Source organism: Asterias rubens, chromosome 2, assembly GCF_902459465.1.
Source record: "Asterias rubens chromosome 2, eAstRub1.3, whole genome shotgun sequence".
Taxonomy (NCBI): Eukaryota; Metazoa; Echinodermata; class Asteroidea; order Forcipulatida; family Asteriidae; genus Asterias; species Asterias rubens.
In genome coordinates, this window is record NC_047063.1 from 6943343 (window position 1) to 6964011 (window position 20669).

Genomic DNA, 20669 nt, shown 5'->3' on the forward strand with positions numbered 1-20669 from the left:
ATAATCTTAAACCAAACTTAAGGGCGACAAACGGAAGTTTGTTAAGCTTATAAGCACTACACGTAGTTAGAATGGGCGGTGTTGACAGTCGGTCCAAGGATCCATGCCCATACCATGTATATTAAATTACGTCTGTTGTTAAGCGCAGAAGTTAACCCAGTAAAGTAAATTCATGTTTTTGTTATTAAGAATTAACAGGGCAGCCAAAACATCTCATGATTTTCTTTCTCCATTACTGGTGCAGCACTGATTCTTAATTGAGTATGTGAACTTATAAATAGTTTTCTATGACTTTGCAACTTTTAAATGTTGGCCAAAGTGGCATTATTTATTTCCAATAAGCCTATAAATAGGCCTAGGCTTTTGTGGTACTACAACCTGCACATATAACGTTTCCGCACCATGGTTCGAGTGAAATATAATGTCTACCTTTGCTGTCAACCATGTTTTCCAGTAGGATTTGAAACTTTGCATGGTGGAAATAATATATATAGACAAGTTTGCGGTAACACCATGTAATGACTATCTCTAAATGAATTGGGGGGGGGGGAACAATTGGGGGGGGAAAAAAAGAACCGTTGGTTTCAACTCGACGTTTCGAACCATGTTCTTCACGAGTTTTTCTCTCATCCCCCAATATTCAATGCACAGTTCTATGATAAAAAATACAATGGAAAGTGAGATTGCCAAACCCCACTATCATAGCACGCTGTGACAAGACGTACTTACCCAGTGGAATGGACTTCCGCGCTATGTCAGAAGGTATGCGACTTTCTACTCGCATCAATCTTCTTTACTAGCACAGGGAAATTCGTTAAAGTTATGTGTCATACTACAAAGAATGAATTGGCAAGATTCCGTCTGGGTTAAAAGACTACACCTTTAACAGTGTATGCATACCTTGCCTTTATATGACAAGGAGTGTATTTTTATTGGTTGACACATCAACAAAATGCACCTGCCTGGAATAGATTTAGAATTTCCTCAGTGAAGTGTTTGATTGGAAATAGGCCTAACTGAATTAACCGGAACTACAACCAACTTTTTGCTGGGCCACACATCGTGGATGGGGAATAATCTAGTGACGGGGTAAAGGCAATGACGGGGTAAAGGCAATGTCCATACCGCGGACTGGCACATAGTGCTTAACACAACCCGCCTTATGGCTAAGCAATGTTGTGTCCATGGAAACATCCACCAGACCCTTGATTGAGGAAACACATTATACAATTACGCTTAGAATTACACTTCCAGCCCAACTTTGATTTCTGTCAGAAGACAAGATGTTTAAAAAAGATTGTTTGTTACTGTGTAGAAATAATGTTTCTTTCGTCGTTGATTTCGTGATGTGAAAACTAATGCAGCGTATAGACTCTTTTACAAATATACTTGCATTATGTTGTTCACAATGGTGGGGGGGGGGGGGGGGGGGGTGGGGTAGGTTAGTGGCTCCATCTAAAATAAAGTTGCAAAATCAGAGCTGAATTAATCGACTACCATGTGTTCATGAAGAACGTTTAGTTTCATAACGCCAAGACAAAAGTACAAGTGGGCCAATATCCGAGTATAGTTCATATTACACACTATAGTATCTTAGATTATTTTTTTAAAGGATTAACTCATTATTATTATTATATTATGTACATTTGTGTATTGAATTGGTGAGCTTGAATTTGCATGACTGTAGTGATCAAGCGCATAAACCCTATACCGCACTCGTGAAACGAGCAGTTTGTGCGACCTAGCGACCTAAGTTGATGGCTAAGTGGCAGGTGTTAATCCCCAATCCATAGGTGTTCCTGCAGGCAACAAACATAACTGTTACACTCCTATTATTCCTCCGTTATACTGACGGCTTGATGTTTGGACCATGGAGGTAGAAATCTGTTCACAGCGATAGCTAGACGTTCATATCTTATGATGGTTCCTTTACTCAAATTGAAAGACCACGGGGAAAAAATTCCTGCATATATTATACAAAAAAAGTAGGTCGCTGGGACCAGTACAACTAGAAAAGCTTCACGAAATGATACAGGCTTTCCTTATTGAGTAACGACAAGTCCTCTTGATACACGAAAGCTAAAGTATAGTAGTCCCAGCCGATGGTAGTTATAAAACAGGCAGTTCTTTTCAGAACCGACAAGTCACCCGAATTACGAAAAATCTTCTCCGTGGTAGTAGAATTAAAGGAACACGTTGCCTTGGATCGGTCGAGTTGGTCTTTAAAAAGCGTTTGTATTCATTTGTTATAAAATGCATATGATTAGAAAGATATTTTAAAAGTAGAATATAATGATCCACACATGCATCACTCGAAATTGCACGGTTTTCTTTTTACCTCGTCGACTAACACGATCGGCCATTTACGGGAGTCAGATTTTTGACTCCCATAAATGGCCGACCGTGTTAGTTCGCAAAGTAAAAGGAAAACCACGCAATTTCGAGGCAAATGTGTGTGGATCATTGTATTCTACTTTTAAAACTCTTTCTAACCATATGCATTTTATAACAAACGGTTACAAGCGCTTTTCGAAGACCAACTCGACCGATCCAAGGCAACGTGTTCCTTTAAAGCAAGAAGGGTTCTCAAAATAGTAAATTAACGCTAACAAAACTGTTAGAAGATCCTAATAGTGCACAATTGCGTGGAATGATTTTGACAATGGAAGGCGCAGTCCTAGTACATTGTTTTAACAATGTTAAAACTTTAATTATCTCTGCCTGATTCTGAGACTTATTTGGGTCGGCGATTCCCGCACGGATTCATTGGCTGTTAAACAATGCTGGCACAGTATTGTTAACGTTGGCTGAACATTCTGATTCTAGAAGGCATATTAAATCTACTTACAAGACAATTGTTATTAAGGCCTATATTATATTTATATCATAATATTTTATTCACAAGACGAACACTGCCACTAGTGAAATCTGATGCTAATGGAATAACTCGTCAATATATCCTGTGTCAGGGACATTCTGAGCACACCTGGGGACACGTCTGTATTAGTTTGGACTTGTATGAACCAAGCATTATTGGAAGTGGCACTCAGGAAAACACTGCAACATGAGTACACAACGTGTGGCCCAGCTAGATTGAAAACGACAAGAACCAAGTATATTTTATTTTTACAAACGGGTATCATGAGCGTGTAATGACTAAATATCGATCAATAAAACAGAATAATAGCCTATAGTAAATAATAACAATTAGTATAGCCTAAAGATGGTGCAGCATGGTCTTTAAGTACACATGATATATTAAAATCAAGGGAGCAAAACACTAAGATCGAAAATAGGTGTATTTTTAAACAATACTTTACCGATGTTTGGTAATTTTACCACCCGTCGGCTCCCACGACGTTTTCCCCTCATAGTTCAAAGTGTACTGTGCTAAGACGTCATGCCATGTTCTGGCTTCTAATGAACAAGTTTTTCTTGGCAGACTTCACAAGGAATTAAAAGAGAATGAGCAGAAATGAAACATTTCTCAACTCCAAAGTGTTGCTGGGTCATTGCACAGTTTGTAGGAGCCAAACTCTAACCACTATGGATGGAGCCCCATGCGTCTTGCCATGATACCTCGGGCAATCTCATTGTAGGAAACACCCCAGGATATGCGCAAACTAAAATACACATAGGTGATATGGAGGGTGTTATGTTGTGGTCATGTCTTAACGGGAGGTTGTCTCTTGTACTGTTTACAGCAATGAAAACTAATTGTGCAATATAATTCACCTACTTGTGAAATGCAACAGATCTTTCAAGTTCAATTAGACGAATTGCCGACTGCCTTTTATGTACGATGACTATTTCCAAGTACAGCATTCGCAAGAAACTGACAGGAATGACGTGATAAGTCTGTAGCTCGGGTGCCACACTTCCAACCATCGGTAGTCATATCATAGAGGAAGAAAATACATTTTCCTTCCTCCATGGTCATATCAACTCCTGGAAATTTCGCACTTTTGGTAAAAATTATTTTGAGTAATTACCAATAGTGTCCACTATATTAACCGTGACGGTAGTGGACACTATTGGTAATTACTCAAAATAATTTTTGCCCATAAACCTACTTGGTAACAAGCAAAAGAGAGCTGTTGATAGTAAAAAAATAATATTATACTACATGTACCTATACGTAGTAATGCAAACCTTATCTTCCTGAGTAATGCAAACCTATATACCCTGTAGCCACATTCACTGACATCTGAGTGCTAATGCTCGGTGTCATAACCCTACACTAATACATCATTTCATAATAAGATACCATGTATTTGATTTCACTGTTTAAGGCAGTGGACACTATTGGTAATTACTAGAAATAATTTTTACCAAAAAACTTACTTGGTAACAAGCAATGGAGAGCTGTTGATAGTAAAAACATTGTGAGAAACGGTTCCCTTTGAAGTAACGTAGTTTCGAGAAAAGAAAAAAAAATCCACGAGTTTGATTCCGAGACCTCATAATTAGATTTTTAGGTCTCAAAATCAAGCATCTGAAAGCACACAGTGGCAGGGTTTTTTCCCCATTATTATCTCGCAACTTTGACGACCAATCAAGTTAAAATTTTTACAGTTTTGTTATTTTATGCATATGTTGAGATACACCGAGCGGGAAGACTGGTCTTTGACAAATACCAATAGTGTTCAGTGTATTTAAACCATATAAATATATTTCAGCGAAATGAGAGGGAAAAACACCATACGCCGAAGCCCAATTATAATATTATAGGAAAGACTCAACGTATCCTTTAAGTTTCAACCCGTTTTTCCTTTGTTTGAGTGAAGGAGCACTAAATTTCGAAGTTTTTATATTTCATTAAAATAGAAATATGAACTGCAAATTCGTGAATTAAAACCTGTTTAGCTTTGGGAATTTCCCGCAATAGCACCAAGCGCTTCACTTTGGCTAACGGTTTATTAGCTCAATGACCGCCCTGTTCACGCTTATACTTAAGTATTTTCAAAGGTTACGGAATAGGGATAGGGCGATAAAAAAAACCTTAGACTATTTAAATAAAGAGGAGGTAACTCGAGGACAAATGGCTTCCATGTATAATGGGCTAGAAATCTCCCACCAATAACAGATACATAAAACGTAATCTCTGACCGATTTGTGTTTTAAATCCTGTATGTAATACATGAGTCGGCCCAAGGCAGATACCAAATCATTAGAAATAAGAGGTGTGTTTGGTAGATATTATTACTTAAATATAAATCAGGACACTCTACAATGTTCCTTTGTTTGCAATCAATCTATGCTTTTGTCATGAAAACAGAACTGTATAATTATGTTCTGTGTATTCATTTCTTGAAACACAATAGCTGTCTGTGGAGATGAATTGAAAGATAGTCGTACACAGACTGCATTTTGTAAACGCAACATTCTTGTGACAATAACAGGTCTATTACAGAGGATGAGGAGGATATTGCCCCTTGTTGGTGTGATAAGATTAGCTCAGTGTAATTAAGGATTAACCCTGTGGTGTAAACCCATCAATAGGAAGCAATCCAACTCCTATGCTATCGTTTCTTTTTCGTAATTCAGAAATATGTGTAGGTATTTAATTGAGCTTCTTTGTGATGCACTCAAGAGAAAGTAACGATATTTTAATGTAAAGAGGAAGACCGTTAAACTATTAGGAAGAAGCGGAATGAATACACCGGAACTCATATTAATGGTATTATTGTCAAGTCGCGGCATCATTGACTGTGGGGTTTGGGGGTCGAGCAGGGCGTCCTTCCTCGAATAAGCAAGGGTGATTATTATATTCAGTTGTGTAATTCTTATCTAATTACAAAGTGAGTATCCTCCATCTATGGTACGACATGTTAAATCAAACTACATGACAAACCATGTAAATTTGTCTTAATTTGTCCGTCGAATGACTAGTTAAAACAAAAGCAAAGTTATGCCTTCCACACTTATAACAATTGTTATACACGGTGGCTCTAAACTTTAAGTCACTTTACAAACTAATGGTGTTCGTTACGATTTGGAAGTAATTGGTCTGCCAATCAAACATTAGTTTTAATCGGAGCTCTATTAAAACAGTAATCCAATAGCCTATAAATGCTAAGGCCTCCGGCAAGAACACGGGCATGGAGAGCACGTTAAAACATGTTGGAAAACAAAATGATAAGTTTATGACTATTGTTGTATCACTCAAAACCAAATGCAATTTAAAAATGCTACAAACTAAAACTGATAACTGTTCATTGACCTATCTTACCTCTATGCTCTGAGATCTCTGATAACTGTTCATTGACCTATCTTACCTCTATGCTCTGAGATCTCTGATAACTGTTCATTGACCTATCTTACCTCTATGCTCTGAGATCTCTGATAACTGTTCATTGACCTATCTTACCTCTATGCTCTGAGATCTCTGATAACTGTTCATTGACCTATCTTACCTCTATGCTCTGAGATCTCTGATAACTGTTCATTGACCTATCTTACCTCTATGCTCTGAGATCTCTGATAACTGTTCATTGACCTATCTTACCTCTATGCTCTGAGATCTCTGATAACTGTTGATTGACCTATCTTACCTCTATGCTCTGAGATCTCTGATAACTGTTCATTGACCTATCTTACCTCTATGCTCTGAGATCTCTGATAACTGTTCATTGACCTATCTTACCTCTATGCTCTGAGATCTCTGATAACTGTTCATTGACCTATCTTACCTCTATGCTCTGAGATCTCTGATAACTGTTCATTGACCTATCTTACCTCTATGCTCTGAGATCTCTGATAACTGTTCATTGACCTATCTTACCTCTATGCTCTGAGATCTCTGATAACTGTTCATTGACCTATCTTACCTCTATGCTCTGAGATCTCTGATAACTGTTCATTGACCTATCTTACCTCTATGCTCTGAGATCTCTGATAACTGTTCATTGACCTATCTTACCTCTATGCTCTGAGATCTCTGATAACTGTTCATTGACCTATCTTACCTCTATGCTCTGAGATCTCTGATAACTGTTCATTGACCTATCTTACCTCTATGCTCTGAGATCTCTGATAACTGTTCATTGACCTATCTTACCTCTATGCTCTGAGATCTCTGATAACTGTTCATTGACCTATCTTACCTCTATGCTCTGAGATCTCTGATAACTGTTCATTGACCTATCTTACCTCTATGCTCTGAGATCTCTGATAACTGTTCATTGACCTATCTTATCTCTATGCTCTGAGATCTCTGATAACTGTTCATTGACCTATCTTACCTCTATGCTCTGAGATCTCTGATAACTGTTCATTGACCTATCTTACCTCTATGCTCTGAGATCTCTGATAACTGTTCATTGACCTATCTTACCTCTATGCTCTGAGATCTCTGATAACTGTTCATTGACCTATCTTACCTCTATGCTCTGAGATCTCTGATAACTGTTCATTGACCTATCTTACCTCTATGCTCTGAGATCTCTGATAACTGTTCATTGACCTATCTTACCTCTATGCTCTGAGATCTCTGATAACTGTTCATTGACCTATCTTACCTCTATGCTCTGAGATCTCTGATAACTGTTCATTGACCTATCTTACCTCTATGCTCTGAGATCTCTGATAACTGTTCATTGACCTATCTTACCTCTATGCTCTGAGATCTCTGATAACTGTTCATTGACCTATCTTACCTCTATGCTCTGAGATCTCTGATAACTGTTCATTGACCTATCTTACCTCTATGCTCTGAGATCTCTGATAACTGTTCATTGACCTATCTTACCTCTATGGTCTGAGATCTCTGATAACTGTTCATTGACCTATCTTACCTCTATGCTCTGAGATCTCTGATAACTGTTGATTGACCTATCTTACCTCTATGCTCTGAGATCTCTGATAACTGTTCATTGACCTATCTTACCTCTATGCTCTGAGATCTCTGATAACTGTTCATTGACCTATCTTATCTCTATGCTCTGAGATCTCTGATAACTGTTCATTGACCTATCTTACCTCTATGCTCTGAGATCTCTGATAACTGTTCATTGACCTATCTTACCTCTATGCTCTGAGATCTCTGATAACTGTTCATTGACCTATCTTACCTCTATGCTCTGAGATCTCTGATAACTGTTCATTGACCTATCTTACCTCTATGCTCTGAGATCTCTGATAACTGTTCATTGACCTATCTTACCTCTATGCTCTGAGATCTCTGATAACTGTTCATTGACCTATCTTACCTCTATGCTCTGAGATCTCTGATAACTGTTCATTGACCTATCTTACCTCTATGCTCTGAGATCTCTGATAACTGTTCATTGACCTATCTTACCTCTATGCTCTGAGATCTCTGATAACTGTTCATTGACCTATCTTACCTCTATGCTCTGAGATCTCTGATAACTGTTCATTGACCTATCTTACCTCTATGCTCTGAGATCTCTGATAACTGTTCATTGACCTATCTTACCTCTATGCTCTGAGATCTCTGATAACTGTTCATTGACCTATCTTACCTCTATGCTCTGAGATCTCTGATAACTGTTCATTGACCTATCTTACCTCTATGCTCTGAGATCTCTGATAACTGTTCATTGACCTATCTTACCTCTATGCTCTGAGATCTCTGATAACTGTTCATTGACCTATCTTACCTCTATGCTCTGAGATCTCTGATAACTGTTCATTGACCTATCTTACCTCTATGCTCTGAGATCTCTGATAACTGTTCATTGACCTATCTTACCTCTATGCTCTGAGATCTCTGATAACTGTTCATTGACCTATCTTACCTCTATGCTCTGAGATCTCTGATAACTGTTCATTGACCTATCTTACCTCTATGCTCTGAGATCTCTGATAACTGTTCATTGACCTATCTTACCTCTATGCTCTGAGATCTCTGATAACTGTTCATTGACCTATCTTACCTCTATGCTCTGAGATCTCTGATAACTGTTCATTGACCTATCTTACCTCTATGCTCTGAGATCTCTGATAACTGTTCATTGACCTATCTTACCTCTATGCTCTGAGATCTCTGATTTTTTAAAGTAGCCTTTGTGAGATCAAGACACAGTCAAAAACTAGCATATTTGATAGACAAGAATCGCAAATATTTTGAGGCGACAATCACGTTTTTTAATGAATGTCATTATTAATTTCGGGTATTGCTTTGGTTATGAATAACATATGACGGGAAATGACGTATTGTTAAAAGTAAGTCACAATGCGTCTACTTCAAACAAACTTGGCGACCATTTCAAAATGTGATCATAGATAGAGATGAACAATGTGTCGGTGTATCCAAATAGTTGTGGAACCTCATAACGTATAGTGTTCTGATTAATAATTGTTTTGAACACCATCATATACTTTCGTCAATCTATCAGATCTGCCTATATGGTGCTTTAATTAGTTAAAAGTTACTTGGCACCTTCCGAAACAATAACCCCGATGGCAATTTTAGGTTGGACAGTACAGTAATATGCAAACAAGTTTTGGGATCGACTATGGGCACCTTTACGTCCGAACAAAGCCTTGCCAATTGCGACACTGCCAAACATAGCTGAGGGTATACAAAGGCAAGGGTTGCGCGGTGCTGATCGTACCTCCAAGCGGCACAACGTGGGATACCTTGGGAGAGGGCACTGGGTAAACCACATAGCCAATCATGGGGTGTGTTTGGATAGCTCAATTGCCTGCAAAGTGAGCCCCAGTTTGCTAATCACAGCCACACATCTTACATACGATTAGCCATCGGCGCTCAACGTGTGCTGGGAAAGTAGCCACTTACAATGTCTCAGAGTAACAAACAGTACAGAACACAAAATACAACTGTGAAGTCTTTAAGTAAGATAGCCAACAAGTCAGCCAAATGGATGTAAACACAGGAGTTACCGGCAAACTTTTACTGATGATAGTGGTACTTTTCATCACAAAATCAGCCATTTCGGACCACTCAAACGCTGCGTGAGTAATTCATCTAAAATTGAGTACTAATCATTCTAAACTTCAAAAACAATACGAGTCGATCCTGCTAAAATGTCAATTTATTGAAAAGTGTCTAAAAATAAGAAACTTCGTTGTTCATTTTTTTTTATTTATAGAATTAAAGATATTTGCTTTAGTGTGAAGAATCAACATTATAAAACGAATTATCAGCGTTACTACTTATAGGTTGTTTGAGGCGTTTATGATAGTATAGCTTTTCAACGTCAGTTGGAATTTACAAATGTTAAAATACGCATAATGATGAATACTTTAGCAAGTAAGAAAAACTCCTGCAAAAAGGCCGCAAAACGCATAGGCTAACTCATCGTAAACACTCACTGTTATCTCAAAATTGTGGCGACAATTGAGTGAGGTGCGATGCATTAACACACTGAAACAAAAATATAGATTGCTGTTAATAAGAATAATCTACAATGATTGTTTTGTATGGTACAGTAACGCAACACGTGACTTGTAGCTAATGTGATATATTCCGTTACACACAACAGGGCCATGTCGTCAGTGGTAGCTCTTGGTGCCAATGTTATCTGCAGCAAGATACCTGGATTGAGTCCAAGGCAACGGTCCATATGTCAGAACAGACCTGATGCCATTGTAGCTATTGGCGAAGGGGCCGATATGGGCCTTACTGAGTGTCGTCATCAATTCAGATATAGAAGATGGAACTGCACGTCCTTTGGAAATGAAGAAACACTATTCGGCCAACAAATGTTGTCAGGTAAAAGACTAATTAACATAGTTAATGTTCAAACCCACAGTACTGTTCCTTTACATTTCTGACTTCACATTTCTGAAAAATTTGTTAAATTGTAATGCTATCTTGATCGAGTTATTTCCCTTTATAAAGTTGTAAATTGTGTCACTTATTATACATTAGGTGGATACAGCGAATTACGTCATTACATTTAAATAAGGCTCTTGATTTGGAAACACAACAAACAAATCAAACAAACAGAAAAAAGGAAAAAGAAAAAAAGAGGGCCTGCATGGCAGACTCGTAGCATTTTATATCTCTGTGAACATTACTCACCCATAGGCTCCACTGGGCGGGAAACTGGATTGCACCACAGTTGTGTCAACAAAGATTGCGTCATCTCAGGGTGATACACCTTTTAGCAAAATGAACAAAACATTCTCAACTCTTATCCGCACGAACTACTTTAATTTTTTCGGAATGTCCCTTCAATTAATCGTGGCAATGATTTCCATACAAACACGCCATCCATTGATCATTATTCAGATAAAATACCAGAACGATATGATGTTTTCATCTACATGCTATGGTAACAAGGGCATACATTGTTCCAGCAGGGAATTAACCCACCTGGGTTGTCACGCGATATACCCGTGTCTATTTCCCTTAACACTGTGTTTGCAGGTAAAGAAATACTTAACTTCGGTTTTACTGGCACACTCATAGTTATTATATAAACAAGTACATTTTCAGGGCAGTTTAAGGTTCTCTTATTTCGTTAAATTCCATTTGAAGATGTGGAAGGACCGTCAATATGTTGTTTTAAAAGAAAAGAAATGTAGAACGTACCGCAGGTAATCGCAAAGGGCAAGACTGAGTGAGTTTTTGCATAGGTGGATCGTCCGTCACCTGAATAATGATAAGAAAGCCAGACCACACCCTACCCGCCTGTAAAGTAGCGCACCCAAGACATTTCTAGTTAGCAAGGGTGGGGTTAGCCACACTTTAGTTTGTTTGTTTGTCGTGGCGTTGTTTGATGTTTGTTTGTGTGTTTGTTTGTTTGTTTGTTTTGGAATGTTTCAACTGCCCTGTGTAGTTTGCTTTTGTAGACGCAGACAGATTCAGAAGGTTGAACAACTCTCAAGTTCAACATTTGATGTTTAAATACACTAGACACTATTGGTTATTGTCAAAGACAAGTCGTCTCACTTGGTGTGTCTCAACACATGCATAAAATAACAAACCTGTGAAACTTTAAACTCAATTGGTCGTTGAAGTTGCGAGATGATAATCCGTATGGACTGTAAAAGGGGTAACTCTGTTTCAGCCCTCGGAGTAGGTGGCAACGGCCTCTAGAATAAAATAATTGTAGCCTACCTTGAACTGGCCTTTAGGCCTTGTGTGTCTGGCGACTTGCATAACAAAATAATAATAATAATAATAATAATGAAAGGAAAAAACACTCTTGTCACACGAAGTTGTGTGCTTTCGGATGGTTGATTTCGAGACCTAAAAATCTAACTCCGAAGTCTCGAAATCAAGTTCGTCGAAAATTACTTCTTTCTCGAAAACGACGGTAGTTCAGATGGAGCCGTTTCTCACAATGTTTTATACTGTCAAACTCTCCTCATTACTCATTACCAAGCAAGGTTTTATGCAAAGAGAAATTTTAAGTAGTTATCAATAGTGTCCACTGCCTTTAAATCCAACGTCCCATTTCTCTTAGCAAAACGTCGACGTTCCATCTGATTTGTATGATCCATATTATAGTAGCAAGGGCTCTGAACATTTGATGTAAACTTCCCACTAACACGTTGGACCCTTACCTACAAGTCTAAAGGTGCCAAGGAGGAAATTTAACGTCCATTTTGAGGAATGTTGATCTTCCAACTTCCCTGGCCTAACAATTGTTTTGTGCATATCTACTTTTGTGCTCAAGCAGGGCCCAATTTCATTGAGCTGCTTCAGCAGAAATATTGCTTGAAAATGTTCTGCTTAGCATAAATTAGCAGGATCCACTCAAAAATTGTACATGTGACATGGTGTTTTGGCTGGTAACCCTATTTTGGTTAGCACAGGTTTGTTTTTGCTTAGCTTATTTCTGTGCTTAAGCAGCTAATGAAATTGGGTCCTGAATGGAGAAGTCTAGCCCTGGCCCAAGCTCAACCGGATAGTGTTCATTCTATTATGGTGCATGATTAGTTGGTCTCGTTCGTCTAACTTTCAACAAATGCACCTTTCAACCAACCAGCGAAAAGAAAACTGAATCTACATTGCAGGCTAATGTTGAGCTCAGAGCCTAAAACAAACGACAAGTATTTCATGGTGTTATACTGGGTTGCAACTCTTTTTGTAAATGCTTGCCTCTCTCTGGGCAAGCAACTACTATGTGTTATACTGGGTTGCAACTCTTCTTGTAAATGCTTGCCTCTCTTTGGGCAACTGCTATGTGTTATACTGGGTTGCAACTCTTCTTCTAAATGCTTGCCTCTCTTTAGGCAACTGCTATGTGCTATACTGGGTTGCAACTCTTCTTGTAAATGCTTGCCTCTCTCTGGGCAACTACTATGTGTTATACTGGGTTGCAACTCTTCTTGTAAATGCTTGCCTCTCTTTGGGCAACTGCTATGTGTTATACTGGGTTACAACTCTTCTTGTAAATGCTTGCCTCTCTTTGGGCAACTGCTATGTGTTATACTGGGTTGCAACTCTTCTTGTAAATGCTTGCCTCTCTTTGGGCAACTGCTATGTGTTATACTGGGTTGCAACTCTTCTTGTAAATGCTTGCCTCTCTTTGGGCAACTGCTATGTGTTATACTGGGTTGCAACTCTTCTTGTAAATGCTTGCCTCTCTTTGGGCAACTGCTATGTGGTATACTGGGTTGCAACTCTTCTTGTAAATGCTTGCCTCTCTTTTGGCAACTACTATGTGTTATTTTGGGTCGCAACTCTTCTTGTAAATTTGCTTTTATAGTCGCATTTTAAGTGTAGCATCAATACACTTATTTTACACCGTTTGAATGTGAGGTACGAGACTCGATTATTGTTTCCATTTTTATAGGAACTTTTGCCTATTAGAAAATGGGTACATTACAAAAGTGAAGTCACTGATCTGTGACAATGTGATGTGCAGTCCTTTCGGTTTATAGACTGTATGTTCATGAAACACCAGAGCCAAACTTCATAGAGCTGCTAAGAACAAAATATCGCTTAGCATGGAATTTCTTACTTGATAAAAAGAAGATTAGGTAGTATTCAGCTGTTGTTTGTTTATCCTGAAAATCACGAAGAAAATTACGACCGGTCGTGCTTGACCATGAGCAAGTTTAAAGGCCCTGTCACACCATGGCGTATCGCCTGAACGTTTGCCAACGTATGCACAAAATAGTTCGAACATTTTCAAAGTCTAAGAACGTTCAACTTCCCAACGAATTGCATCGAAAAAGTCTACATCGGTGTTGGATAGGACGTATCCATAGCGTATTGAACGTATAAATAGCGTATACTAACGCATTGATAGTGTTTCACTAACTAAATAACAAAGTTATGACAGCGTATCACAGCGTATGCAAGCGTATGAGTAAGGTATTGATGGGTTGATGCGTTCAGCACGACCGACCATGAAGAAATGAAGATGGGGGAAGGCCCTGTCACACCATGGCGTTTCGCCTGAACGTAGCAGTCAGTGCGCAACTTCGAGATAATGAAGCTGACGCGCAGAGTTTCTTTGCAAAATCGTGATCAGAAAAGCGCTCTCGAACCCTTTGAGAATTCACGAGAAAATGCGAGTGTTCATTAGCGCGTCAGTAAACCGCTCCGTTTGGTGGGAAATGTTTAAACGAAAAAACTTAAAATGAAGGAGGATTATCTTGAGACCCTGACTGTTTTCCGTTACTTCGGTGATTATAAAGGATATTTTTAGTATATTGAAGAATTTTGCAGTTGTTAGGTTTTAAATTTTTTACTGCGGGAAAAAGGGGAACACATTTTTGTTTGCGTAAAAAAAGGGGCAAACCTTAAAAAAGAAATGAGGATGAGTTACTCAAGGGACCCACATATATATACTGACCACCCCCCCCCCCCATTTACAGCTAGTGTATGTGCCGTAGAGCTAGCAAGCATTCGGCGTTTAATGAACTTTAAGTTCATTAAACGCCGAATGCTTGCTAGCTCTACGGCACATACACTAGCTGTACTGTAGAACACAATATGTGCGTTATCACTACGTTGGTTGTACGTTTCTACATCAACGTATACCAACTTACGAGTAACGTCCCTATAACGTATGCCAGCGTATATCAACGTATGTCAACGTATGTCTAACGTACCATGAACTTACGGGGAACTTATGCAGAATGTATGAAGCACACGTTCAGCACGCCGAGAAATTTTGAACATGCTAAAAAAGAAATAGCGGGCTCGACGTGTTCAAAATGTTAACAGCGTATCCCAGCGTGCTCTTAACGTAAACGACGTATCCCTAACTTACCCAAACTTATATCAGCGTACATCAACGTATTTTAGATATTTCGCATACGTTGGCTTACGTTCAGGCGATACGCCATGGTGTGACAGGGCCTTTAGGACTGGCCCACTCATCGTTTTGTCGTTTTGATTATTCTTTAAAGACGATGGCAATTGCTACCTCACACCAGATCTCGCTGGCAAGAAGCTTCTAAAATTGGCCAAGGTGACACTAAAACCCAAACAAAAACCGCAAGTCCCAACCGTGTAACCGATGTTTACCTTCTGCCGAAAGGCAACTGGGTAATAGGCACTTCAAACCTTCAATTGTAACTTCTTTTTTTATTGAATGCATGAAATAGCATTCTCGGTTTGCAAAGAATATGACACCATTTGACTATGTGGGCCTGGTCGTCTGGTGGTGATCGCGTGTGTAAACAGTCTCCTAGTAGCTTGGATAACAATGGCGGTCTACTCACCCTCATTCAGATTAGCAAAGAGTACGCGTTGTAAAGTAAGGATTTCTGCTTTTATGTAAATATAACAGGTTATTAGACGTTAACAACTATCGAGATGCTTAGGTCTCAGGTCTCAGGTCAAATACTTTATTGTGACGAGCATTCAGCGGACCAAATCAAATCCCTTATTACTTTAACTTTACAAACCTTTTTTTCATATGAAGACTGACTCGCTTTTATGGATGACCAAAAGTTACGGCCAACTGCACACTAATGTAAGAGCCACGTGTTTCCAATAGCTTTGAGTGCTTTGAGCTGAGCTTTTGAGTACAATATTAAGCTATTTGGGAATTATTAACCTTTCCGTTCAATGAGTGGTTAATCAGAGCAGCATTTCGGTGATTGATGACAACCCAAATGTTAGCAAATTAGCCGTAGGTGATTCCTCGTCAGACCTTTTCCGACAGTTCGTTTTCTTCAAGCCCGGAAATAAGTAATTCTGGTTAAGGCAGTGTTATATTACATGCCTGTAGTGCAGGGATTATAAAGTAACCCAATACTTTATATCATCTCTATTCATTTTGACCGATAAATTGATTCCAGTGAACATTCAGAGCCAAATTGAATCATATAGACCATTATTATAATATGGTGAGCCGTATGTAGGATTGGTTATAAACATTATGTCTCTTCATTACAGGTGGTTGGCATTTTGTGTCCAGTCACACGTATTTTGTTTCATTTCCATGACCAATTACCGAGTCATAAATGAGGGAAAAGGGACGGGGTGGGGACTTGGGCACACAACAAGCAAACAACGCAAAAACAAACAATCGGAACATTGGGTCAGACAGGATACAAATATTCCGGCATGGGGAAAGAAAATAGAAAGTGTCCAAACATGAGGGGTCTGGGATAATTGGAATAGACCCCTGACAAATGACGTCACAAACAATAAATACATATCATTGGCTGAGAGTTATCGTGGCGGCTATACTATTATAGGCTTGCACATTTCGACCTCTACTCAGAGATGGCGGCCTATTCAAGAGGTCTATAACCAAAGAGAGATTCGGATTATCCCGAACATGAGGTCAGAGAGATTCGGATTAACCCGAACATGAGGTCAGAGAGATTCGGATTAACCCGAATATGAGGTCAGAAGAAAATCGGAATAACACGAACATGGGGTCCGAAATAATCGGAATAACCCGATGAGGTCAGACAAAAATCGGAATAACCCGTGAAATATTGAGTAACCCGAACGTGAGGTCACACTGAATAAAAACACCCTAATACAGAATTGAAACACAATCAAGTACGTGGAAAAAAAAAATCAAGAGATTAGTATATAAACAAACCCCGTATTAAAACACTATCTGCAGTTTGTTCATTCTTGAAACAACAGTGCTCTTTGATCATATTCCGATATTCCCGTTTCACTGGCATACTCTTCCTCGTGAACCATGACTGTATGGTTGTTGTTTATTTCTCATCGTGTTTTCTCAATCGTCCCTCTATTTTGTTTGTCATTGTAGGCAACTGCGAAGCGTCCTTCAAGCATGCCATCAACTCTGCAGGCACAACACACGCTATAACACAGGCCTGTAGCCGCGGTAACCTCACCAATTGTAGTTGTGATAGGAGTAAAGAGACAGGCTTAACGGATGAGGGTTGGCGATGGGGAGGCTGTAGTGCTGATATAGAGTATGGTCTGCGATTTTCAAGGATATTTGTAGATGCTGGGGAGACGGTGAATGATGCAAGATCTCTGATGAATCTTCATAATAATGAAGTTGGCAGACAGGTGGGTCTTGTATGCAATTGAATTAAAGACACTATAGACACTATTGGTAATTGTCAAAGACCAGTCTTTTCACTTGCTGTATCTCAACACATGCATAAAATAACAAACCTGTGAAAATTTGGGCTCAACCGGTCATCAAGTTGCGAGATAATAATGGAAAAAAAACACCCCTTTCACACGAAGTTGTGTGCTTTAATAATGCTTGATTTCAAGGCCTCACATTTCAAATCTGAGGTCTCGAAATCAAATTCGTGGAAAATTACTTCCTTCTCAAAAACTACATTTCTTTTCTCACAATGTTTATACTCTCAACAGCTTTCCATTACTCATTACCAAGAAAGGTTTTAGGCTAATAATTAATTTAGGTTAATAAATAGTGTCCACTGCCTTTTAACCCAACATTTCACAAATTTGTACAAAATATCATATCGCAAACTTCTTTCTAAAGGACCCACAAACAAAATGTCAACTATTTTCTTGTTTTTGTGTGATTGACTACAAGTAATGGTGTCTGAGCTTTTGGCTCGGTGTGTGCAGTATTAGGACTAAGGTGTGCATTAGCCGCAAGCTTATTGGTTTCAGCCTCGCACAACAAAATTTGCTTTCAATTTCATTTTTGTCAGACCCATCCTCTGCACTCAGTAAACCATGTAAACTATGCTAGACATTACACCAACTATCTTGCAGGAGTAAGTGACTTTGACGGACTGTGCAAAATAGCACCCCAAGCCATTCGGGCTATTCACCCCTCCTCCTCCATTATAAGAAGAATTAAGGTTATCTGGTCATTTCAAAAGATTTAAACCTTGAGACAAATTGGGTCGACACCTGAGTCCAGAGGAAGAGCATTAATGGAAGACTTAGCACACATAGGCCTCACTATGTCAGCAATTATTATAGTCCTCCACATTCAAGATACAAGACGGGCACATTCCATTCGCCTAGGGTGATTGTGTAATTACACAAGTCTTTTGAACTTTCCGTTTTGGTGAACATAAGACCAACTAATTTAAACATAGCTTGGATTTGAACAAAGAAAAATTGACTGGCGGGACTTGAACCAACGACATCCGGATTAACGTGACTGGGCATGTCAAATGATCCATCCAGCCCTAATCGTTTCGGTCCCCCTAATTAGTCAAAACCTTTGTTCGGGTGCCAGCAGTCAGATGCCATATAGTTTAAATAAGACTGACAAGAATGTCAGTATAGCTCTTTCTGTAATAATTGACATTGAACTTTGATCAAAAAGCGTCGTAATTTTTTTCCTGACAGATTGTTAAAGAGAACATGGGCGTTGAATGCAAATGTCATGGCGTTTCTGGATCTTGTACGACAAAGACGTGCTGGACAACCCTTCCGCCATTCCGTCTTGTGGGAAATATTCTGAAGCAAAAATACGACAAGCCAGTCCAAGTTGAACCCGTCCGCGCAAGACGCACTCGACGACCGGCTTTCTTAAAGATCAAGGACATCAATAATTTTAAGAAGCCTCGTCCCACTGATATGGTGTTCCTGCAGCGGTCACCCAACTACTGCGATCGAGACCCTAGGGTGGGATCACTTGGTACAGTAGGAAGACAGTGTAATAGGACTTCCACAGGAACAGATAGCTGTGATTTGATGTGTTGTGGACGAGGTTACAACACACACCAATACACTAGAATATGGCAATGCAACTGCAAGTTCCACTGGTGTTGTTACGTCAGATGCAACCAATGCAGCGAACAGACCGAGGAGTACACGTGTAAATGATATGGAGTATTTGCAGATCGATGGCCAAACCATGACAACTATTACCATATTATAATACGTGCATTACAATTAACAGTTCAAGGTTATGTGGAGCGAAGTGGACCCATAACACAAACTATTTCGTAGTGATGGGACCTACTTTGGGCATCAATAATGTGAAACAATTTTACATATCCAAATCGTTGATATACAATGTGATAAGAAAGTATCACAGTTTCCTACCACTCTGTGTACCGGTTAAGACAAAGGGACATTTAGAATCTGAGCGGAACTTGGGTCAATCCTATCGTTTTTGAAGATTAATCCAGGTGTAGGCCTAAGCTTGGAAGAGTTAAAACGGACCCGTGGGCCCTACCGAACAATACCCGCATTCGTGTTTTCACTGAAAACTGTGGCATGCATAAGTTGTATCACGACCCAGAAGGAACTAATTTGGCCTACACATCTAGTATAACCACTCTCAGATTCGCTCGATGCTAAACATTCGAATAATGTATTTTACACTGTTAAATGCAGTGGACACTAATGGTAAATACTCAAAATAATTATCAACATAACAACTTACTTGGTAAAAAGCAATGGAGAGCCGTTTATAGTATAAAACAGTGTGAGAAACCGCTCCCTCTGAAGTGACGTATAGTTTTCCACGAATTTGATTTCGAGGCCTTAGAACTAAATCAAAATCAAGCATCTGAAAGCACACAACTTCGTGTGAAAAGGGTGTTTTTTTCTTTCATATTATCTCGCAACTTGGACAAACAATTGAGCTCAAATTTTAGAGGCTTGTTATTTTATACATATGTTGAGCCACACCAAGATAGAAGATTGGTCTTTGACAATGACCATTAGTGTCCAGTGTCTTTAAACACCCATGCAATTGAGTTTTGGTGTTGTTTCAAGTGATTTGTCACTTAAGTTCACGTCATCTTGTTCAGCACTATTCGGAGCAATGACATTACCCTTGCAATGTACTGTAATGTGGGTGGGGAAGTAAACACACATTAATTGTGTCAAGCATTGTACCAATAAAGGGGAAAGTATTTTGAATATTTCGAGCAAATACACACACGGCTTGTCTGTACTTTATGGTTTAAAGTGTATTGATCGGTATCACAAAAAAGTAAGTCAATGTATCTCTTCACTTCATGCTTTGACATGACGAAACACAAGTTCGAGTAGGATTTATACTCGACGGGTTTGCATATCATTCAAAGGTACTGATTTAAACTGTTTGCTTGCAATGAAATTAATTGCGATAAAAAGGTGATATATTTATGGCATCTGAAATGGACCGGTATACCTTTTTGGACATCAGCTTCAAACGCTGCAAATAACATAGAATAAATAAGGGAATAAAAGGGTAGCGACAGGGTCGTGGGTGTGTGATAAAGGCCCAAGCCGAAGGCAAGGGCCTACATCGCATGGCCACGATCCTGCAAGGTTTTAAACGGCAGTTTAAGAACGCGTCAATACTCTTTTATTCCCATTCATGAATGACTTTTTGATT

General features: G+C 39.1%; 1 protein-coding gene across 2 annotated transcripts in view; it reads left to right on the top strand.

The window, feature by feature from the left end:
* LOC117302257 (protein Wnt-7b-like) overlaps positions 1-19740 on the top strand; it is a 23792-nt gene extending 4052 nt beyond the window's left edge. Inside the window, exons 1-4 of one of the 2 annotated variants that reach the window (XM_033786115.1) lie at positions 9754-9942; positions 10473-10702; positions 17139-17407; positions 18683-19740. In XM_033786115.1, the coding sequence (XP_033642006.1) occupies positions 9848-9942; positions 10473-10702; positions 17139-17407; positions 18683-19162 (1074 nt within the window). In that variant the 5' untranslated portion in view covers positions 9754-9847 and the 3' untranslated portion in view covers positions 19163-19740. Of the gene's footprint in view, positions 1-9753; positions 9943-10472; positions 10703-17138; positions 17408-18682 lie in introns of those variants that run through there. The other variant, XM_033786124.1, reaches the window with a different exon arrangement.
* The last annotated feature ends 929 nt before the right edge of the window (positions 19741-20669 follow it).